The sequence below is a fragment of the Peromyscus californicus genome, unplaced genomic scaffold (genome assembly GCF_007827085.1).
Source record: "Peromyscus californicus insignis strain IS unplaced genomic scaffold, ASM782708v3 Scaffold_18__1_contigs__length_77618521, whole genome shotgun sequence".
Taxonomy (NCBI): domain Eukaryota; kingdom Metazoa; phylum Chordata; class Mammalia; order Rodentia; family Cricetidae; genus Peromyscus; species Peromyscus californicus.
Window position 1 is genome coordinate 51,716,735 of NW_026294480.1, and position 21,263 is coordinate 51,737,997.

The 21,263-nt window shown below is 44.3% G+C and overlaps 1 protein-coding gene across 17 annotated transcripts in view; it reads right to left on the reverse strand.

The window, feature by feature from the left end:
* Mast4 (microtubule associated serine/threonine kinase family member 4) overlaps positions 1–21,263 on the reverse strand; it is a 590,473-nt gene that overhangs the window by 19,891 nt on the left and 549,319 nt on the right. For 14 of the 17 annotated variants that reach the window (XM_052743380.1, XM_052743379.1, XM_052743378.1 and 11 more), the window contains 9 exons: positions 20,250–20,388; positions 18,481–18,613; positions 17,528–17,693; positions 15,592–15,693; positions 9,210–9,332; positions 8,905–9,017; positions 6,605–6,732; positions 5,944–6,179; positions 1,988–2,188 (listed from right to left, as the gene is read on the reverse strand). In XM_052743380.1, the coding sequence (XP_052599340.1) occupies positions 1,988–2,188; positions 5,944–6,179; positions 6,605–6,732; positions 8,905–9,017; positions 9,210–9,332; positions 15,592–15,693; positions 17,528–17,693; positions 18,481–18,613; positions 20,250–20,388 (1,341 nt within the window). The remainder of the gene's footprint in view (positions 1–1,987; positions 2,189–5,943; positions 6,180–6,604; positions 6,733–8,904; positions 9,018–9,209; positions 9,333–15,591; positions 15,694–17,527; positions 17,694–18,480; positions 18,614–20,249; positions 20,389–21,263) is intronic. The other 3 variants (XM_052743383.1, XM_052743381.1, XM_052743394.1) reach the window with 1 other exon arrangement.

The window sequence follows — 21,263 nt, forward strand, 5'->3', positions numbered from 1 at the left end:
ACACATTTCAATTGAGAAACTTAGCCATAAAAGAATGACTACGGTTACAACTGCTCCCCTTCACACAGTAGCTTCAAAGAATAGTGTTTCTTCAAGGATAAGGAAGGTCAGAAACATGCTGGGAGCAAATCAGCTCATATCCCCAAATGCCATCTCTACTCCGTTTCAGAAGCAAACCTCTGTTTTTGAGTATTTCTATTCTCCAAGACTCAGAAACTAAAACCTAACCCCCAAGGTAATGGTATTTGGAAAATAATTAGATCATAAGGACTCTGCCTATGGTGATGGGGTTAGTGTGTTTCTGGAAGAGGCCTGAGAGCCTTTAGGAGATGCCATGTATGTAGAACAAGACACCAGAGGCCTTGACTGGGCATTTCTTCCTGTACAGCCATGAACAAAAGATTCTACTCTCTATAACTTATCTGAACATAAGGTATTATAGCAGCCAGAGCAGATAAGATGCAAGCTCACTGTTCTATGTGAATGTATGTGGATCTTAACTAGTCATGGAACTCTGTGTGTGTGTGTGTGTGTGTTCTGAGAAGACAATCATCTACAGAGCGTGCTGAGGTTAAATGTGAACTTGGTTAGAACAAGGCAACAAGGTGCTGCTGGAGACTCAGAGGGACATGGCAAGACCTAATGTGGTCCCAGGAAGGTCCATAGTCGATGTGCTCTAAATCCAAACAAGAGTAAAGCTAAGTGTATGACTGTAAGTGTTTGTTCTTTGACTCTGACTTCATGTGCCACATAGAGTCTCTTTACTGATACTTGTCTGTCTAATCCAAAGGCCAGATAAAAAGAGGTCATTGGTGGATGGAGACCTTCATGATAGGTGAGTGGAGACCAGAGCAGACACTCAAGACTCAAACTGTGGGACGGCCAGGATCCCTCTTCTTAACTACATGGTGTCTTCCGTTCCTCTACAAATGGTGTTACTTTCCTCTTTTTCCAACGTGCAGGCGACTTCACCTGCTTGGACAGATGGACTAAACTGCAGTGAACTGCCCTTCCTTGTTGCACATGGACAGTGGGGCCACCTTTGAAATATGCATGGCCAGACTGATGACAGAGCTAGGAGTCTGCCCTATTGGGCTCAGTGGAATGTTTCCTAGCAAAGGAATTTGCATTATGCTTTTAAGAACATTTGTTTATATCAGTTTTTGTACAAATATGAAATGTAAAAAAGTAATCTCTTTGATGCCTAGTTTGTGTTCTTCCCAATACATATCACCTATAGAAGAATTTGGTTGCCAGTTCTACACTCTTTCTCACTGAGTGATGTCATGACCACCACTGTGTATATTTCATCTATGCCAGACTTACTCATCAGTAGATGCAAAACCAAGTCATAGGAAAACACCGCAATCCAACAAAACCACAATTAAGTCCGGTTTCCCAAAACAGGGCAGAGATTAATTTGCCTACTAGCTGGACAAAGCAAAGCTCAGTCCACAAGATTGGGAAAACATCTTATTTTAGTGCTTCCTGCGAAGAAATTCTCTGCCATCTCCAGAAACGCGAAGCTTCTATTCTGTGTCTGTTTCCTCATTAATTAGATGATGTAAAGCACACCTAGCTTTCCAACACCTGAGCTGTAAACAGCTCTGGAAAGTACACACACAGTACGTGGTCTCCAGAAGAGCTATCCCAGGGAGGGAAACTCATTATTTAGCTGGTGGGGGAGGAAAGGGACTTTAAGAAAAACAAATGAAATCCGCCTTCGTGGGAAGGAAACAGCTCTCATCTCATCCCCAGAAACAGAACGGAAACTGAGACAGATATGCACATGCTCTCTGGGTGTCCAGGGGTCCTGGAGGGGAAATTCACTAGCGTGTTAGGCAAAGGCCCTGGAGAACTGTCCTGCGGTCCCACCCGTGATTGCCTCATGCAATCTTGCATTTCAATCAGCATTCCAGGCTGGGGGAGGAGGGAGAGGAGCGCATGCACAAATCACACAGTTTCATGCGAGTTGATGTCTGTCTACCTCCTGGGATCATGAGGGACAGAGCACTGGCAGAGAGGGACTTTGTGACTTTGCCCGAAATTTTCTTTTTCTCTGTGCTTTCTAATCGCTGCCGAGCCATGTGAGAGGTGGGTTCACTGGATGGCTTTGAGGTGTTATCTGTACTGTCCACACACTCGCTTCGCCCATTTATCTGATCCAAGTGCTCTGAAAAACTGCCAACTGTACAAAGAAGAAGGAATAAACACATTCAGGGAAAGTTAGGATAGGAGAGGTGGAGATGGGGACAGAGAGAAAAGGACGGCCCAACACTGGATACTTCCACCCTGGCTCCTGGGCAAATGTGCCAGGCTGAATGTGAAAAGCAACGGGCTTGAGAACGATGCTGTGGAGGATGGAGGTGCTATCTATTGAGGCTTCATTCTCCTGTACACGGTTAGGTACGTTCTTAATGATTGCATTTAACCAGGAGAATACTTCCTACAATCTATCATTTCAGAACCCTCAGAGAGTGTCCTCCCATGGGCCTTCAAGGAGGTCATCTTATAAACGCAACGCACCGACCTCCCCCTCAGACTGCTACTAGTGATTATCAGGACTGCTGCTAATCATCTGGATAGAGGGACACCATTTAATCACCGCATAGGCCATGTCTGTGCCCCTTCCTCTCAACTTCCCAAGATAAACATGGGCCCAGGTATGTAAGTCACAGAAAGAATCAGTTTCTTCCATGCCTGTTTTCACTCCAAGCTCTTTGTAAGTTTCAAAGGACAAGATACCACTCACCACATCACTTAGTAGCAAACTCTATCTTCCCAGCTTTCAATCTAGACTGTGACTTGTGCTGGTCCCCGAACATCCCTCTCCATCTCCTCTAAGACACACCTTTCTCTGTCAGTTTACTAACCCCTAATGTACAGTGGGGTTACTTCTAAGTTAAAACATTAGGACTTTCCCTAAGAATAGAAACATGTAGGAATGTGGTGAGGTGGATAATCACAGAGGCCGAGAGTAAGGGAATTCTCAGGTAGAGAAACGTGATTCATCTCTCAGAGACAAACTGAGCAGTCTGTCTGTATTACTTTTCTTTATTCACCAAGCTAAACATCTTCTGGTTTAAAAATCACTGATAATACTTTTTTTTTTCTGTCCAGATCTCATAAATATCTCAAATTCTATGCTTTGGAGATACAACATAAAATTCTATATTCTAGGCCTCCTGTCCACAAACTCATTAATGCTACTGTTATAGATCTATAAAGCATGTATGGTATGTGATACCACTGCAGAGGATTTTCTGAATGAATAGCCAGCTCATCTTAAAATGCTGGCCACACAGGATTCTCTGTGTGGAAAAGAGTTGGCCTACATGACACACGTCCCACTCAGCTGCACAGCTCTTGTCTGGCCCGAGTTTGTGGAGGGGCATACACCTTTTGGGTTTGTCTAAGGGGAAGCCCAGCATGTGATACTGGTAGATGTGGCTATGGCATGCTTTATGGCCATCCACTGTGCTGTGCAAACAGGAAAGCTTCCTGGACTTCTACAATAACACCCACTGGGCCAACGGAATAAGGGAATCTTAAGGCAGATATCAACAGCCTTTCCCTTCTTGGGCAACACCTTCTCATCTAACTAGTGCAGCTAGTCTGCTCCCTCAAAGAAATCTGTTGCTTCTTGGAGGGCCTGATGAAAACTGTTTCACCAGCCAGAAACTTCTCCCCTCGACACTGAAGCTGAGCTTCGGATGAGTCACTTCCTTTCGGAGTGGGTTCATGTGGGAGGAGTGACATGGAGAGATGCAAACAAAGGGCTGACTCTCTTCACAATGAATAATTTGTTGGGAGCATGGGCACACCGCAGCTCTCATTTCACAACCGTGACTTCTCCAGGGTTCAAGAACAATGTAGTCAAGGAGAAAGGCGAAACAGATACCGACGTGTGCTTTCCCAAATGTCAGCATGGATGCACACTATCTCCTTTTCCCATCCCTCCCGCTTCCTTCCCCAACCTCATTTTACAGCACTGTGCATAAGCAAGTGCCTCTTTCTGCCAATGGCAGGTAATGTCACCTTAATGTTCTCTAAATGTCAAGGGTTCCTTCTTTTTGATGGTGGAGCAATATAAAATTCCACAAATTTAATTTTACTGCAGCCACGCTTCTCAGGTTCCTTAATTACCCTTGGCTGTAAGCAAATCAACGCTCATCTTTCTCTTCTGTGCAGCCCCCAAGGTCTCTGATTATTTTTAGTGTGTGTATGGGGGAGACAGGGTGAGAAAAGGTGGGTTGACACTATTAATCACAACGCATGGCAGGACCTCAGCAGATATTTTTAATTATGAAAGTAATCCATCAAGTGCTTAGACGTTACTCTTCCTTTCCCCTTCACCTGCTACCTTTCTGATAGTGAGGAGGCTCAGGATACGGAGATATGGTAAACAAGAACTTTTAAATGGAGGTGAGTATACTTTATATTCAGGGTAAGGCAACAGAGAACCAGACAGAGACCCCTATAACCAGGAATATAAAATACTGAGCCCCTACATTCGATACGAAGAGAAAGGTAAGTATGGCCAGGAACCTTAGAATAAGATGTACCTATACTATTTTTACAATATTATCTTGGCCTCATAGTTAAGACTAAATGGGATTAGCCAGCATGGAAACAGAATTGAAGTGTAAAAACAGAAAACGAAAACCCAGTATTAGTTTCTTAGGTCAACTATAAGCATGTATGATCCACAGATCCAAACGTTTTAGGGAGACTGAAATCTAGCCTGAAAGGTTTTTAGAAATATGATTTAAAAAAAAAAACACAACCTTTCACTATGAACATTCAGTTTAAAAATTTTGATGGAAACTCTTGGAATCATTTATGCTTATTAGTATAGCATATTAAAAATGGCATAATGAAAACGTTCGTTGCAGCAACTGTAAGTCAGAGCCATCTCTTGCTTTTTTTTTAAAGCATAAACCCACCCTACTTTGCAGAAGGATGTGCTGTTAGACAGCCTGAATAAACCAAATGCTGTCATAAGCGCACCTAAGTGGCGTGTTTGGGGGAAGTAAGTTGAAGTCTGGTCCTATAAGGAAAACACCTCCTCCGTTAAGAGCCAGGAAGCGGTAATGAGATATTAAGGGCTGTAAACGCTTCTGAAGACAATGCTCCTGTTGACAGGAAGCTCATTTCACACAGAGGGACACAAGTGCTGTCGGAGAGCAACCCAGACACTGGACTTCACCCCAGCAAGCAGAGACGCTTCAGGGATGTCGGACTCCATTCGCCCGAGACTGAGAAGCGTCAACTACACACAGAGGTGGGGTTTCAGATGCAATCCGACACCAGGGGAGACACAGTGGGATTTCTCACTCCCCTCACACAGGTGTCCTGTAAACCCCACAGTCTAAGCACTTTGCTACAGTCAGTGTGAGGTTAGTGGTCAGGGACTGGGACAACAAGGTGTGTCTGGTACAACACGACCCAGTAACAGGATCTGACTCCTTCAAAGACGCTACCATGGAGCTCAGTGCTGGAGGGAAAGCTGGCTTCGTACTTCATCTTAGAGATGACTGGAGCCATTTTCAAAGTGAACTGTGATGGATGGTCTGTGTGACAATGGACCTCATTCTAAGTTGGATTTGTGCTACACGCTGTGCTATTTTATCAGCAGCCACGGACACGCTCCTTTGGCAGGTTAGGCCTGCCACCAGAGGACCCCACTGAAGCTAGCAGTGTAAGTGCCTCCAAGGTCCAACTGAAGCCAAGTCCGCCTGCTGCATGACTGGGCACAGAGGATGCAGCTGAGGCAGCCGACCCGAGTTCTTAGGAGCTTGTCCCTAAAGAAGAGGGGCCAGAAGTCTAGGAGGAGAGAGACGCTCATCCTGAGGGTCTGGTTGGGTAAGGCTTGGCACTCAGCGCGCTTACAGCCCCTTCCCAGCATGGCACCTGAGCAGAGTGGCCATGGCCACCTCTTACCCGACAGTGTAGAACTGCTGATGGTGCTGGCAGGAGTGGTGACCTCGGGCTCCTCCTGGGGACACTCCTCAGGAGGGAGGACTGGTTTTTCTGGCTCCTCTCTGGGGTCTCCAGAGCACGGGGCAGCATCATCGTGTTCTCCCTCTGTTGAGATAGCCAGTTTGGGAAGCAGGCCGGAACTGAGTTTGCATCTGTTGCTTTCAGTATCTGAAGAGTTGGAGGTTGATAACTGTTGCCTTAATGAAAAACAAAAACAAGTCACACATACACCCCAGGAAATCATTAAAGGCAAAGGCTTGAAGAAACCTGATGAGCCGGGTGGTGGTGGTGCATGCCTTTAATCCCAGCACTCGGGAGGCGAAGCCAGGTGGATCTCTGTGAGTTCGAGGCCAGCCTGGTCTACAGAGCGGGATCCAGGACAGGCACCAAAACTACAAAGAATAACGATGTCTCAAAAAACCTGGTAAAGCAGTGCATGCCTAGGGCAATGGTTCTGACGATATGGTACCCAGTGTGTCAGCTCAAGCAGGGGACATGAGAGGAATACAGGCTTTCAGCAGAAGTCTGAGGTCTACTGTACTGGGAACTCTGGAGGTGGGTCTGGGGTGCACTGCATTAGTAGCCACCGCTTAGGAGGGCCCTTGGGAGGCATCTCACGTACACTTCTGAGTATTCGGAGCTCCAGCTGAGCGTCTCCGTCGATGGCAGAGTTGTGCTTTTGGTTTTGTCCTCTGTGTCTTCTTTGTCCTCTCCTGAATTCGGAGTTATTCGGTCTATACTGCTGAAAACCTGGGAGGCAAATGACCTCTGCTGTAGCTGGAGTTTTCTCCAGTCCCACCCAGGGCCTGCAGCTGCTCAGACCCAAATAAACACACAGAGGCTTATATTATTAATTAAAACAGAATGGCCTAATGGCTCAGGCTTCTTGTTAGCTAGATCTTACATCTTAAAATAACCCATTTCTATAAATCTATACTTTGCCACGTGGCTTGTGGTTTACTGGTACCTTCACATCTTGCTTCTCATGGTGGCGGCTGGCAGCGTCCTCTCTGTCCTGCCTTTCTCCTTCCTCCTCTCTAGTTAGAATGCCCTGCCTAACCCTATTCTGCCTCACCATTGGCCAAACAGCTTTATTTATCAACCAATCAGAGCAGCATATTTTCAGCATACAGAGCGATATCCACAGCACATTGCCTACAAATCACATCTAAATAGAGCCTATCAGAAAGAGCCAAAGTCTCAGGGAAAAAATACCCCCAGCCGCCCCTGAGTATACAATTAGTGTGAACTGGGGAAACATGCAAGTGGGAACCCTGGCGACGCTGTGCGCATGCCACAAGAGATAACCCCACTTTCACCATATCTCATGGACTCTGTATCTGCAAAGAAAAATTGGAGTGGCTGGTTTCATGTCCAAAAAGTAACCAGAAAAAGAATAAAGACAAAAAAACATCTGATGGCCACCAGTCCAGAGCAGAAAGGAGAAAAACAAATAGAAATGATTGAGTGATTTGAGTCGAAGAGTAAGTGACAGTCTGTGTCAGTACTTGGAGTGATATGGGTTCTGTGGAAGGAGAAAGGGCACCACCAGGCGTACGGCTTGGCCTGTGAGTCAGGCAGGCAGCTGCTGGTGCGGGAGGCCAGAGCTCAGGCAAACTGGTCTCTTTTAGTCCATTTCTGAATCTCCACTCTCTCACAGGAAACTGGGAGTATGGAGAGCCCAGTAAGGCAAGCACACCCAATTGTTACCCTACAGCTACCCACTGTTCTCATGGAAATGGGCCTTGGGCCTACCACGATCTGTAGAGTTAGAAAAGCATCCGGTTAAAGAATGGGAGCTGGGGGAAAATAAAATGCCTTCCAAAGTAAAGAAGCAAACTGTTAAGGTGGGTGGGTTCTGAGAGGCTGGACGATGGGTTACGCTGTAGGTACCCATTGAATGGTAGTTAAACTTGCTTCAGGACACACTCGCCACAAGTCTCCAGGGAAATCCCTACCCCGTGTTGTTCCTATAAACGGCTGACTTGCAGATGCATTCTGGGTAATCACTTAGGAAAATGTACAGAGCACTTTAAAATCACAAATTGCTATAGAATTCCTAAATAACAACCATGCGAACGAATGCCATGGCAACCACAAATGTGTAGCAACTGAAAACAGCAGAAGGGCGGAAGGGTGCCCTCTGGGTTTATTTCCATCTTTCTTGGGCTCCCACCCTACCCAAAAACATCAGTTTTGTTTGTTTTTAAATCTGACCTGAATTTATAGAAAGGCATTTTCTTAAGAATCAATTTAATTATCTTCTGCCATTTCTAAAATTCTAGAGTGGCTTCCTACTGCCTTTTCAAAATAACTGACAATCTTTATTAGTTACTGCCCACAAGAAAACTTCAGTTTTGGAGGTGCCCTGGCTCATGCCTAGAGCTGAGCGTTACTCCTGTGTCACACTGCGGGAGATCTCCCCACACCACGAACGAAGCCTTTGCTCTTTCTTGTAGGACACCTGACAGAGTAGGGGTGAGGCCTCCACAGCCTAGCTCTTAGGGCAGGCAAGAAAGTTCATCAGATGACAACGGTCACAGTCAGCACGTCTGTCAGGTGACAACCATCATGAAAAGATGGCCATCTTTTCGAGTCTTTGCCCCAAAACGAAGCAAACAGTAACAACAAACTCCCAAAGTCAGGCCTTAATTTCTAGAGACACACGACAAAGCAAACAGTAACAACAAACTCCCAAAGTCAGGCCCTAATTTCCAGAGACAAACGGATATGTCTACAGGGTAGAAACTCCTGGTCCTCAAGAAAATGAGGCCATTTTCCCAAACTGACCACGAGTTTTAAGTGCTGGAGACCTCACACCCCACAAAGGGTAGATGTTTTTATGGTCCAGTCCAGCTGGGCTGGACACCAGCTACTGGAGACCTTCCCAGATTCTGTCTGCTGATGCCCCGCCTCACTCACTTTTGAAAACCTGTGTGAACAGGAGGAAAACTGCCGGATCTCCACGGTGAAGTCCTCATCGTTGGTGTCCTCTTCCTCCTCCGTTTCCATGTGATGATACTTCTCTGACCGAGCTGCAGAGGAATGTAACAGTCTGGGTTACTCAGAGAGTTTCAGTTTTTAACAGAGACCACTTCACTATGCGTATCTAGAGCAAAGCACTGTGCTTTCTAGAATTTGTGGGTATGAGATCGGCAAGCTCGAAGTTGGAGATGAAATGTTTTTAAAGCGAGTAAAGGCCAAAGGATGTCAGATGATGCACATACTATCAAAATAACTTGTGTCATCCTCCGATTCCAGTTGGGGAATAAATTCTGCCTTCTGTCTCAGCAAACTGTTCCAGTCCAAGGAACGGAAGAACCGATGCTGCTTCACTTCATAGGCACCACCTGGGAGGGAGCAAAGCAAGGCAGACGTGAGCGGCCGAGCCATCCTCCGAGCCAAAGGAAGCCCCAAGTCTTACAAAGCACTTAAAGTATTTATTAGCAGAGCAATGAAGAAGCCATGGAATCCATACTTTCCACCCACTTCTACAACCAAAACTTGGGGAAAAAATTCCTATAATTTATCAGCAGGAAATCTGATTTTGCTAACAGCAGTTGCTGTAGCACAGCGTTTCTCTGTTAGTTTTCTACGACTTCTTCCATTTTTCAAAGGTTAATGACATGGCCACTTAAAATCACATTATACTGAACCTGGGGACATGGATGCATGTTGGCCCAAAGCAGAATGGCTCATTACAAACCCAGAAAATTCTAACAAGGTACAAAAATGTGCTTACAGCAAGATTTTTTTTTTTTCTGGAGAGAAGGTTAACAGTGATGAATTTTTTCTAAATATTATTTAATGGTTACTTTTCAGTTTTATCGGATTGCTCATTGACATAGGTAGGAATTAGATTCTGTGGTTTAGATCTTTGAGTAAGGAACTGACAAACAGATTTATAATTTAGCTAACAGAAATCAGTCACAATGGCTAAAGTTGAGCCTTCTGTTTTCCAGATAATTGTCACAGCACAATTTGTTAAGAGGTTTTTATTTATCTGATGATTTTAGACAGTGGCTTTGAAGGGCAAGGCCCATCAAAAATGTAGCATCCCATTAAAAGAGAAGAGGGTCACATGGTAAGAGCAGGACCCTGCCCTACTCTAGCACACACATTATAGATAACAAAGATAGGAGCCTGAAAAAGCACCATGAAGAAAGCTCTCAAAAGACCAGCACAGCCGGGCGGTGGTGGCGCACGCCTTTGATCCCAGCACTTGGGAGGCAGAGCCAGGCGAATCTCTGTGAGTTTGAGGCCAGCCTGATCTACAAAGTGAGTTCCAGGAAAGGCGCAAAGCTACACAGAGAAACCCTGTCTTGAAAAACCAAAACCAAACAAACAAAAAAGATCAGCTTAGAGTCTATCCAATCTGCCTCTGTCCAGCTTTCTTTTAGGGGAGGATGTAGACACTTCTCTCAGTGATTGTCACCCATGCCTCTCATCCCGTCTCCCGTGGGTACAAAAGGGTCAGAATGGGAAAGGCAAAGGAGGTGGAAGATGTTGGCTGGGGCAAGGATGCTATTTGTGGTCCAGAGACACTGCTCTGTGCACCTTTCAGGTGTTCTGAAAACACTGGGATGGAGGGGAAAGAAAAAAGGTGAATCGTGCCGAAAGGGGCCAGCCGACTGCTTTTTTATGAAGCACAAGGATAAGACTCTTCCAAGATTCTCTGCAGGTACTTTTCTCAGCTTCCAGATCAGTCTCAAACTGAGAAACCACAGCACCAGAGGTTTCCCAGCTGTAATCTGCAGGTCCGTTTTGTGCTGAGTACTGAGGTAGGTAGAAAGACAGGGAAAATGAAGCGGGGATGAGAAAGGAAGAGTCCCTCAACCCCCAGTGTCTGCTTTATGTTTCTTACTAGCTGAGGGTCAAAAATTTCCATTTGACTGACAAAATCCAAATTTCTGTTAAAGACTCCCTGCAAAGAGAAATACTTCCTTTGCCAGATATAGCTCAAAAAAGAAAAAAAAATAAAGTGTTATAGCAGCTAACAAATCATGCTTAAGGCCCAAATGCATGTCTTAAATACTTGCACCCTATGGTTTGAACCTTATTGTACCCCTCTCTCATCCCTAAACCCAAATAATGCCTCTAATAAGCCACCCTGTAATTTTATTCATAAAAGGTAATTCTTATAGAAAAAAATAAGCAAACCAGCTCATAGTTTTAGAACTTTACTTAATCTTTTGAATCTGGTTATAAATTACAGCCTTTGAGCCTGTAACTTGCTGAGCCACAAAATCACATAGCTATTGTTAGAACACTTGTATCCCTTTTTCTTAATGCCTGCACCCTGGTTCTGCCTTTGAGTGGGCACTGTTCGTTCCTCAGTGAGCCCCAACTTTGCTTCACGCTATCTTATCCTGGAATTCTTGGCTGCAGTGCAAGTGAGGGCCCCACATCCCTCTGGGCCCTGAGCTTCTGTAGGGACCCCTGAGGTGACATCCTGTCCTGACAGTTCTGCTGTCGATGCTGTAGCTGTTGTGTTTCATCTACTCAAATCACGGAAAAAAACCCAAGATAGGGTCGGCATTATCAACCCCAGTTTTAGATGGAGAAACTAAAGAAAAGCAACAGAGATAGCCTGGGCTAGCTCCTCCAGAGATAGCCTGGGCTAGCTCCTCCAGACAAGAAGAATAAGAAGGCTGCACCTAGGTCTGCCTAAAACTATGCAGGCCCAGACGCGGGGCCACAGTGTCACCTCTACACAGGGGTCCCACGTTTTAGTTGCTCCCCGCTTCACTCTTTCTGCTGCGTTAGTGTGAAATGTGCCCACTGTTGCCTAGGCTGGGGAGCTGAGCCAGTTGGCAAGCCCGTTCTGGGGCACCCCCGCATCCCATTCTAGTCCACTGAGCCCTGCTTCCCTTTCAGCTCCCAACGAATGTCCTCTTAAACACCTATCGGGGTCATTTTCCTTCTAGCATTCCTTTATTTATGAGGAGGAGCAAAGCACAAAGGCCAAGAGGGATTGCACATTTCCCCATTCCACTGCCTCTCCATGGTGCTGATACTGAGATCCAGTGCCAAGTCCTGATGAGTGGTCCATGAGAGGCATCCCAGGATGCTTGGCCCAGTCGTGGCTCCATGACCATAACCATTAAAGCCGCTGCTGCTCACGGGGCCCTGTCCATGACACTGCTCTGAAATTCTGGGCTATTTATACCTGTTGAAGCAATTCTTCTAAGAATTGTATGGCACTTCCAGATGATACTGCCCCCATCTACTTCTCTATGGAACTCTCCTTCCTTTCTCTGGACAATGACAAGGGGGTCTTCCCCAACGGGTCACAGCCACAGAGGATATAGCTCCCAATTTCTTCACACTGACCTTTCTGCCTTACCAGCAAGAGGCAGTTATCAGTAGGCCCTGTTTCTCGTGTACTCATGGAGGGATGAAGAAGAAAAGATTAACGCAGAATAAACACGAGGAGATGATCTCTGGGCTTAACTGCCGGCAAAGGCATAGGGGACAGCATTGTGAACTACGTGCAGATTGTTCATGCATGCTGGAAGGAGGGAGATGGAGGGGAAGAGGCTGGCTTGATCTTCTGGTAACCAGCTAGTTCCATGTACTAGACCCCGACATGAACATTGTATTTAGTCCCCGCGATAATCCTGAGACGTTCAATATGCCCATTTTCATACCCCCTAGAGAATTGGGAAACTGAGGCTGATGAGAAGAAAGAGACAGCCCTAAGAGCTCACAGCTGATCTACAGGTGGCAGTCATATCTGAACGGCTCTAAGGTCAGCCAGCGAGCCAGGCTGCCACTCAGCTCTCTCCAAGTTCAAGAGTATGTATAGTTCCTGCGTAGCACAAGAGCCTACACTGCAAGTTCTGGTTTGGCACTCCAGCACTCCCTTGAGTGCCTCTTCTTTCCTGGAAGCTTCTTAAACATTCATTATGCTCTTTACAGCCTTTTTTTTCCCCTCTCGGCCTCCCCAGTGTCTCAGGCAAATGTGCATTCACACATTTTCACGGTGCATTATTTTGCCCGCTAAATATTCGTTGAACACAAGATGCTGTCATTGGAAGCAGCATGGCAGGCCTGCAGGATCTGCAACATCATTCTCAAGGCCCTACTGGGACCCATCACATCAGCCCTGGCGGTTTGGCAATCACTTCCTGGCTGTTCTCAGAGCTTGAGTAGGACCTTTAAATGTCTCTTTTGGGTTTCTCCTAGGGAATTGGCTCTTCAAACTGTCAGAGGTTGACAGTAGCAGTCAATGAGAAAATGTGCAGAGAGATAACCTGCAGCATATGATATATACGCAAGGACCTGCTGGCCGCAGTCTCTGGCCTGTCTTGTTAAGTCAAGCCTAATCAAAGATCCTAGTATTCTTAGAGAAGGCGGAGGGCAGACTATCAAATGGAAAACCTCCAAACTGGCCCTAGGGGACTGCAGGGGAGAGGGCTGTTGAGCCTCCTTTGGAGGGGTGTACCCATTCAAATGCATTTTTCAGTCAATTCATAAAAGCCCTTCTTCTGGGTCAGTTGAATGGGGGAATCTAAATAGGTATCTGTGCTATCACAGGACAATCTTGAAAAGCAGCTGGTTCTCAGAGTTGGCAAAACCGAGTCAAAACCTCCCCTTAAGAATCTGCCCCCTATGCAGTTGTGACACCATTTCTTTGACAGCTACTCTTATCTCGTGACCCATAACACAGATCTATCCGAGGGCAGGTCACAGGAGGAGAGAAATAATGAGCTTGTTTGACAGTTCTGATAAGTGGAAAAGCAGATAGGATGGGGAGAAATAAACTCATTTCAAGGAGTACAGTGGGCTCCAAGGTAGTCACACCACCACCACGCCATGGCCCCTACCCAAAAGGAAGGTATGGGGCTCCACAAGTGGAAGACCGAATGTAGTACCAGAAGCGTCACATCTGGCTCTAAGAATTACTCCTGGGTGACATCCTCATACCTCACAATGATGCCTTGAGGGAGCATGAGTCAAGAAAACCTGCTCTTGGCCCCACAGCCAAGATTTGGATGCTAGCCATCTTGCCCCAGTTTGCACCCTCAACCTCGATCTTCAAGGCCTTTCCAGGGTAAAGCACACTCATTCCCTGAAAGGGGCAATAAGGGACATGCGACTCCAGCAGGCAGCTCAGCTCAATAGTTATTTCCAAGGTCAGTCCAGATTTAAGCCTTCCTGAGTTCTCTAACAAGGGGTCTGCAAAATTTCTGTGGAAAAGGCAGAACAGTCCATATTTAGTCTACATGGGCTATATAGTTTGTCATGACTACCCAGCTCTGCTGTTGTAGCATGAAAGCAGTCACAGATGATAAGTCTCATGAAAAGACATTGCTGTGTTTCTGCTTAAAAAAAATTATTTATAGAAAACAAGGAACTGGACAGATTTGACCTACAGGCCATAGTTTTCTGGCCCTTGATTTATTGAATTATTGTTAAAGCTCTAGTGTAATGTAATGAGTGGTCTTTTTTTTTTTTATTGAAATAGGGTCTCATGTAGCCCAGGCTGGCCCTGAATGTACCATGTAGCCAAGGATGATCTTGATCTCCTGATCCTTTTGCCACCACATCCCAAATACTGTGATTACAGGCTTGTGCCACTGGGCCTGGCCTTCAGCAGTCCACACAGAAACAAGAACAGATCCAGAGAATATGGGAAATATTTGGAACCATCACAAATGACTGTCATGGGGAAAATGGGGGAGGAAATGATTGCTTCAGTCTTTACTGATATTTCTATTATAATGGAATAGAATGAAAACTTCGGAATAAATGACCCCATCAAACCAACAATTTTCACTGAAAAAGCCACTAGTTACTATCTAGAGTATGTGCATTTACATTTAACATTTTTGTCTCACTAAGACAAATTCACCTAGGCAGACCTGATACTATCCCGTGATATGTCTAAGTATGTCTATCCAGAATATCGAGGGGGAGTGGGGAGGGGGAGGAAGCATGTAACTTCTGGCTGTAAAGCTAGGGGGACAATATCAGCAAGAAACAAATAGACCATCCTGTCTATCTTCCAAGGCAATGGTTTAATCAATCCCCTTTCTTGGGTCATGGTGCTGAGCACCACCACAGGACAGCATGGCTCAGCCTCAGGCCCTCATTTATAATAATCAGGTGGAGAACTGATGACCTATTACAAAGAAGTCTGCTGGGTCAAATCCTCATGGACTGTATGCTATAAACATAACCAAAAGAGCACTACACATCTGACTTTCTGTTTCCGGTGATTTATGTTGCACGTTTTTCAGGAGAAGATTGGCACATGCCCTGGTGATGCCTTTTACTGAAACAAATTAAGAGCTTCAGCTTTGCAAAACCCAAAAACGAACATGACCTACCCATTCTAGTGTATATGCTGTTGTAAAACAATCTCTCTCTCTCTCTCTCTCTCTCTCTCTCTCTCTCTCTCTCTCTCTCTCTCTCACACACACACACACACACACACACACACACACACACCCCCCAAAGAATATTGCTCTAATGTGTTGTAGCTATGTCCTACATCAACTAACAGATGTTGCCCGCACAGAAAACATTAGCAAAAAGCCTCAGATTGCTCCAGAGAACATTATTTCTTGTATATTGGCCAAAGCAACACACACGCTCTCTAACCTGTTCCCAGCCTCTCCAGTGGATTCTGCCTGAGAAGCAAGGTAATCAGATCCTGGGCATCTGGAGGAGGGGCCTCATCCTTTTCAGGCCAGTTGATTTCATCTGAAAGAAAGAGAAGTTGTCTATAGCTTTTATCACTCAAAGGGCAGTCTAGTTCCCCACAGCCCGGACATCCCCAGGAGGACTGTTAGAAATGCAGAATCCTGGGCTCCATCCTAGAAACACTGAACCCAAACCTACCTTTTAAGATCTTCAGTTGACTTCTACATGGCCGAGTTTGGACAGTATTATTTTACAAGACACAAACAGCACCGTTTTCTTCAAGGTTAAGATTAGACTATTTCAGCAAAATAGAACCTATTATTCCCTTTTTCCAATGATAAAAATGTCTCCTAACAAGTCACTCCTTCTGCCCATTAGGAGGATTTAACAAGACAGAAACGGAACAGCTGCATGTCAAGGGCCTACCCACTGGGGACCATCCAAGTGTAAGAGTTTTTTTCACTAGCCTAAACAGAGAATTTGGTCCTGGCCACCCAGTTCTTTAGTTCCAAGGAGTAAAAGGCTATTTTATAAAAAGTAATTATTTCTAGAGATAAAGGTAAAATCCAAAATGTTAAGGCTGAGGAAGAGAAAAACCCAAGGAAATTGTAGTAATGGGAGTATTTAAAAATCTGTCCAAGATATTAGACTACGTTCTTGCTCTAAAAGAGTTTGCCTGGAGATAGGTATGCGTGCTCGTGCGTATGGAAATGCAATAAAAACATGAGTTATTTTTGTGTGTGCCTGCCTCTAGCTTCCTCTGCTGCAGTTGAAATCTGATTTGGAAAATACAACATGAATATGCATCAGAGCCGTGAGGCATCACGAACAAAGCCAGCCCTTGCTGCTTGTGTTAATTAAAGAGTTGATTCCCCTTGCCATTCAGGGCCTCGGTCTGTCAGAAAACAGCCTAGTTATAAATCCATAAACAGCTCAGATATTGTAGAAAGGGCTCTGACACTGCAGGCAATTCAACACACCTACTTTGTTAAAGTTTACAAATATGCCTGGCTTGCAAAGCCAACATCAGAAAAGAATAGTACAATTAGGGGCTCTTCATGAGTGACATAAATTCCCCCTATTTCCATTGCTGGCTGGCAGAAGTGCAGTCCAGGATGGACCAGAGGTGGCCGATGGGGATTTCGGAGAGGCCTGACAACGTTTCAGGTAGAGAAGCCTTTTCTGTCATCTATGCATCGGGGGAATTTATAACATCAGCAGGGAGGGGAGCAGTGGCCCCTAATTAATTATCATTTAGGTGTGCCACATGCTGCATGACAATAGTTAGGGTCAGCTTGCATGTTAAGATCTAAAGGTTGTTGAATTTTAAATGAAAGATGAACAGCTGCTATAGAAATAACATTACACATCACAACTACCAATGAAAGCATTAGCAATCTGCGGATTCAATTTACTGCCTTCCCATTCTCATTATTTATTATTTGGTAGACATTTGTTTTAGGGTTTATTACATTTTTTGTTAATTTCTTCATTGTGCCATTAGCCATTTTTCCCATTTATGTAAATGTTACCCACATTAACCTTTTCTTCCCTGGTGCAACTTTCCTATTATGAAAATGCAGGACCAGCTAACAATGAAAGCATTTATAAATCCCATACCAATTTCTTTTGGAAAAAGTAGACAATTGAAAGTTGGACACACCACGAGCCCATTTCTAAATTCCATGTTAACAAAACTTCCTCAGATCCATTTCAGCACATATCACTCTCTTGAGAATGCACGAGAGTCAGTTGCATGTTACGATAAGTGAGTTCTTTTAATTGGTTGGCTCAAATGTTTGATAAAGGTTAACATTTTAGTGACACACAACAGATTTACATTAAGTAGCTGTTTCCCAATAGTGGCTTAAAGATAACTCTGGATGATATTTACCACTGATGACTTGTCCAAATAGCTCTTCCGGAGTGTCCCCAAAGAAAGGCACACATCCAACCAGAAATTCATAGAGGATAATGCCCATGGCCCACCAGTCCACGGGCTTCCCATAGCCCTGTCTCAGAATCACCTCAGGGGCAATGTATTCAGGTGTACCACAGACCTGAAATGAAATTGCAATATTATAATAATTGGAGTATTAGACATGAATTAAAATGAACAAAATGACTAAACAATTATTCTGCCTCAAATACACCTGCTCACCTACAAGGAAAGACATGGAGAGAGACCTCAAGACATTATAATAACAAAGAACTTACATTTATTATGCTTAGTTTCAAACTGCAAACCTAACCTGTGTGTAGCTTTATACAATACTAAAAACTGGAGTTTTTGAGAAATAATAGTACATGTTTAATCTGTCACTATTGAAGGTAGTTCGATTATTTATATAATCAAACTGATTCTCACTGTGGTTATATCAGGAAGGCATGCCAGTTGAGATGGGTTTACCTTAAGTAACTTCACAATGAACAGATTGTGGGAACATGGTAATGAGGCATGCTTAAAAGGAAATGGGCCATAGCTCGGATTTGAGCAGCTGAGATTGCGCAATGCATCATGAGTTTCACGAGTACTCTATTGAGACTCCTGAATTCCTTACAAAAACAGTTTTCCATTTGTCTCTCTCACCCTCTCACTCGTGTGCAATTAGACCGTTCATCTTGCTAATAGACCTTAATGCTAGGGGAGGAATGTGAGGGGAGCGGACAGTTCAGAGAGGCCCTGGGAGACAAATGGGAGCAGTTTGCACTTTATTAAACGCAAGGCTTATACAGACATCCAAACACCAGCACTAATGTGGAGCTGGCCTACACAGGTGGATTCAGAATTCACTGGCTGCGGTGAGCTTTCTATCTCTCCACAGAGAGAGCCCCCTCCAAGCGTACCTGTTTATCTAGGAACTCTCGGGCATCCTTCTCAATATGACCTTCATAGAGATTGGTAGTCATGCTCATCAGTCCCACCTTAGATAACCCAAAGTCGGTCAGCTTTATGTGCCCCATGGAGGTGACCAACAGGCTAGGGACAGAAGGACAAAGAGCACAACAATCACTTGAAAGCAAATGCTGCTGTTTCAGGTCTCCCTCTCCCCCGCTTCAGTTTGTAATACATCAACCACACTACAAAATGAAGCCTGGTAAGAGAGGGAGTCGTGCAAAGCCATAGAGTACTGGCATTTGAGAGCGGAGTATGATTCGGAACTCAGGGCCAAAGCTAAGGCTCCACTGTCTTTGTTTGGAGCAGTCATGTACAATATTATCATTTCTGCAACACTTAGAGACTCTAAAAACTTAGGCATGGGAGGCTGATTCCTTTCCATAGTCGTATTTATTTCAGACTATGGCCATAACCACCCTGACTGTGACTGATTTCAGATTTATTTTATTCTTAAAGCTATGTGTATACATGTGTGTATGGGTGGTAGTATGTGAATAAGGGTGCCTATGGAGTCCAAAAGAGGGCATGAGAGCCCGTAAAGCTAGAGACAAAGGTGAGGGTGAGTCATATAATGAGGGTGCTGGGAACCAAACTCAGGTCCTCTGTAAAAGCAGCTCTCTTAACCACCAAGCCACCTTTCCATTTTCAGAATAAGAAAACAGAGAAGAAATAATCCAACAGTCCTATAACATACACCAGGAATTCAGGCAAGTAATCCATTCATGAATAAAATGAGACACAGATAAAAAGAATCTGGACAGAAAAACATAGTTTTTCATATTTCAACTTCCAGCTTTGATTTGAACTTACTAAGCATGAGCTTGGATTTATTATTTCATGCAAAGAATTTACATTTGAATATATTAAAATATTTCATTGTAAGTAAAAAAAATAGCATTCTATCAACTGAAATGTTAAAGTGATAGAGGAGTTTTAAAGAACTACTAGAAGGAGGGCCAGGTGGTGATGGCGCATGCCTTTAATCCCAGCACTCGGGGAGCAGAGGCAGGTGGATCTCTGTGAGTTTGGGGACAGCCTGGTGCACACAGTGAGTTCCAGGACAGCCATGGATATGTAGAAAGGTCATATCTCAAACAAACTAGCAGTAGTTATGCCCAGATTCTAATAGTTGTATATGAAATTGTTCTTCTGTTTCCCTGGGTTTTCCAAGCTTTCTGATGTGTAGGAACTTAGACTGTCACTTTTCAACACACTTAGCAGCATCTCTCACTAGTGAAGAAAGCATGGAATATCCCATACATGATATCAAGATGAACAGCTTGGGAAAAATTCTAGCTGCATCTTAAATCTGAGGCTACAATAAACTCCAAACTAATGAAGTATGAGTGAAATAGAATATCGCATCATGGATATGACCAAGGGACAGGTAAAGTTCATCTCAGTATGATGCCAAATAGCAAATGCTCCAGAAATCAGCACCATTCCATGTCACTGTTCAAAAGTTTACATGATAAAAAGGAAATTAACTCTAGCTTTATTTAGAGTCGCTTTTCTCTGTTTCTTATAAGTTCTCATTGTAAGCATTGTAGTCTTTAAAAAAATGTATAAAAATTACCATTAAGTTACTATTAAAATAACTCATTTTTTTATATTAAGAGAATTTTTGAAACGTGCAAATAGCCTTAAAAACATTTCAGACAGAGGAAAATGTTCAGTATTATGGAAAAGAAGGCATTTGTTTCATCAATGTGCATACTTGTCTGGCTTCAAATCCCTGTGTACAATTCCATAATTATGCAGATACTCCAAGGCCAAGACCGTCTCAGCGAAGTACATCCTGGCCATATCAACTGGGAGAGGACCCATGTTTTTCATTAAGGTTGCACAGTCTCCCCCTGTAAGACACAGGAAACAAACTCAGTCAGAACAGCGTCAAGCAGGATTAGTGAACACTAGCAGTGTGGATCACAGAACTTCAAAGCAGAAGAGTCACATTCGTAAGTGGAGGCCCTGTTAAGTCGTCATGTTCCTAATTAAGCTGTGGAGTGAAGAAAGCAGCTTGACTCTGAAATGAACTGTGTTTTGAAGAACCTCTAAGCATAATTCAGGATGATAGTACTAATTTATAATGTAGCAGTATAAAACACAGATGCTAGAATTAGATTACAGAGGTGGAATCCTACTGGCTCTGAGCAGCTGAGCGCTCTTAGGTGAATCAGCTTGCTGGTCTTGGTTACTTCAATGCAATATCAGGTTAGACATGTCATCCTTTATAGCAGAGGTTCTCAACCTGTGGGTCGCGACCCCTTTGAGGGTCAAACCACCCCTTCACAGAGGTTGCTTATCAGATATCCTGCATATCAGATACTTACATTATGATTCGTAACAGTAGCAAAATTATAGTTAAGAAGTGGCAATAAGGTAATTTTATGGTTGAAGGATCACCACAACAGGAAGAACTGTATTAAAGAGTCACAGCATGAGGAAGGTTGAGAACCACTGCTTTATAGGGTCATTTGAGGTTCATTCTATGTAAAGGAATGAGGACACAGCCTCACACATACCAATGTGAAAAAGAGTCACTAAAGAATAACCACACAATAGTTCAGAAACAAACTACCGGGTGTGGTGGAAAGAACAATGGACAGAGCTCAGGCACACTGTGTGGGGCTCTATCGACCCCTCAGGACCCACTAAGGCTCCCTTTCTTGGCTGCCAATCCACTTATCTGCAAAACAGGAAGGGTTTATGTAAAAATCTCTACTGTTTC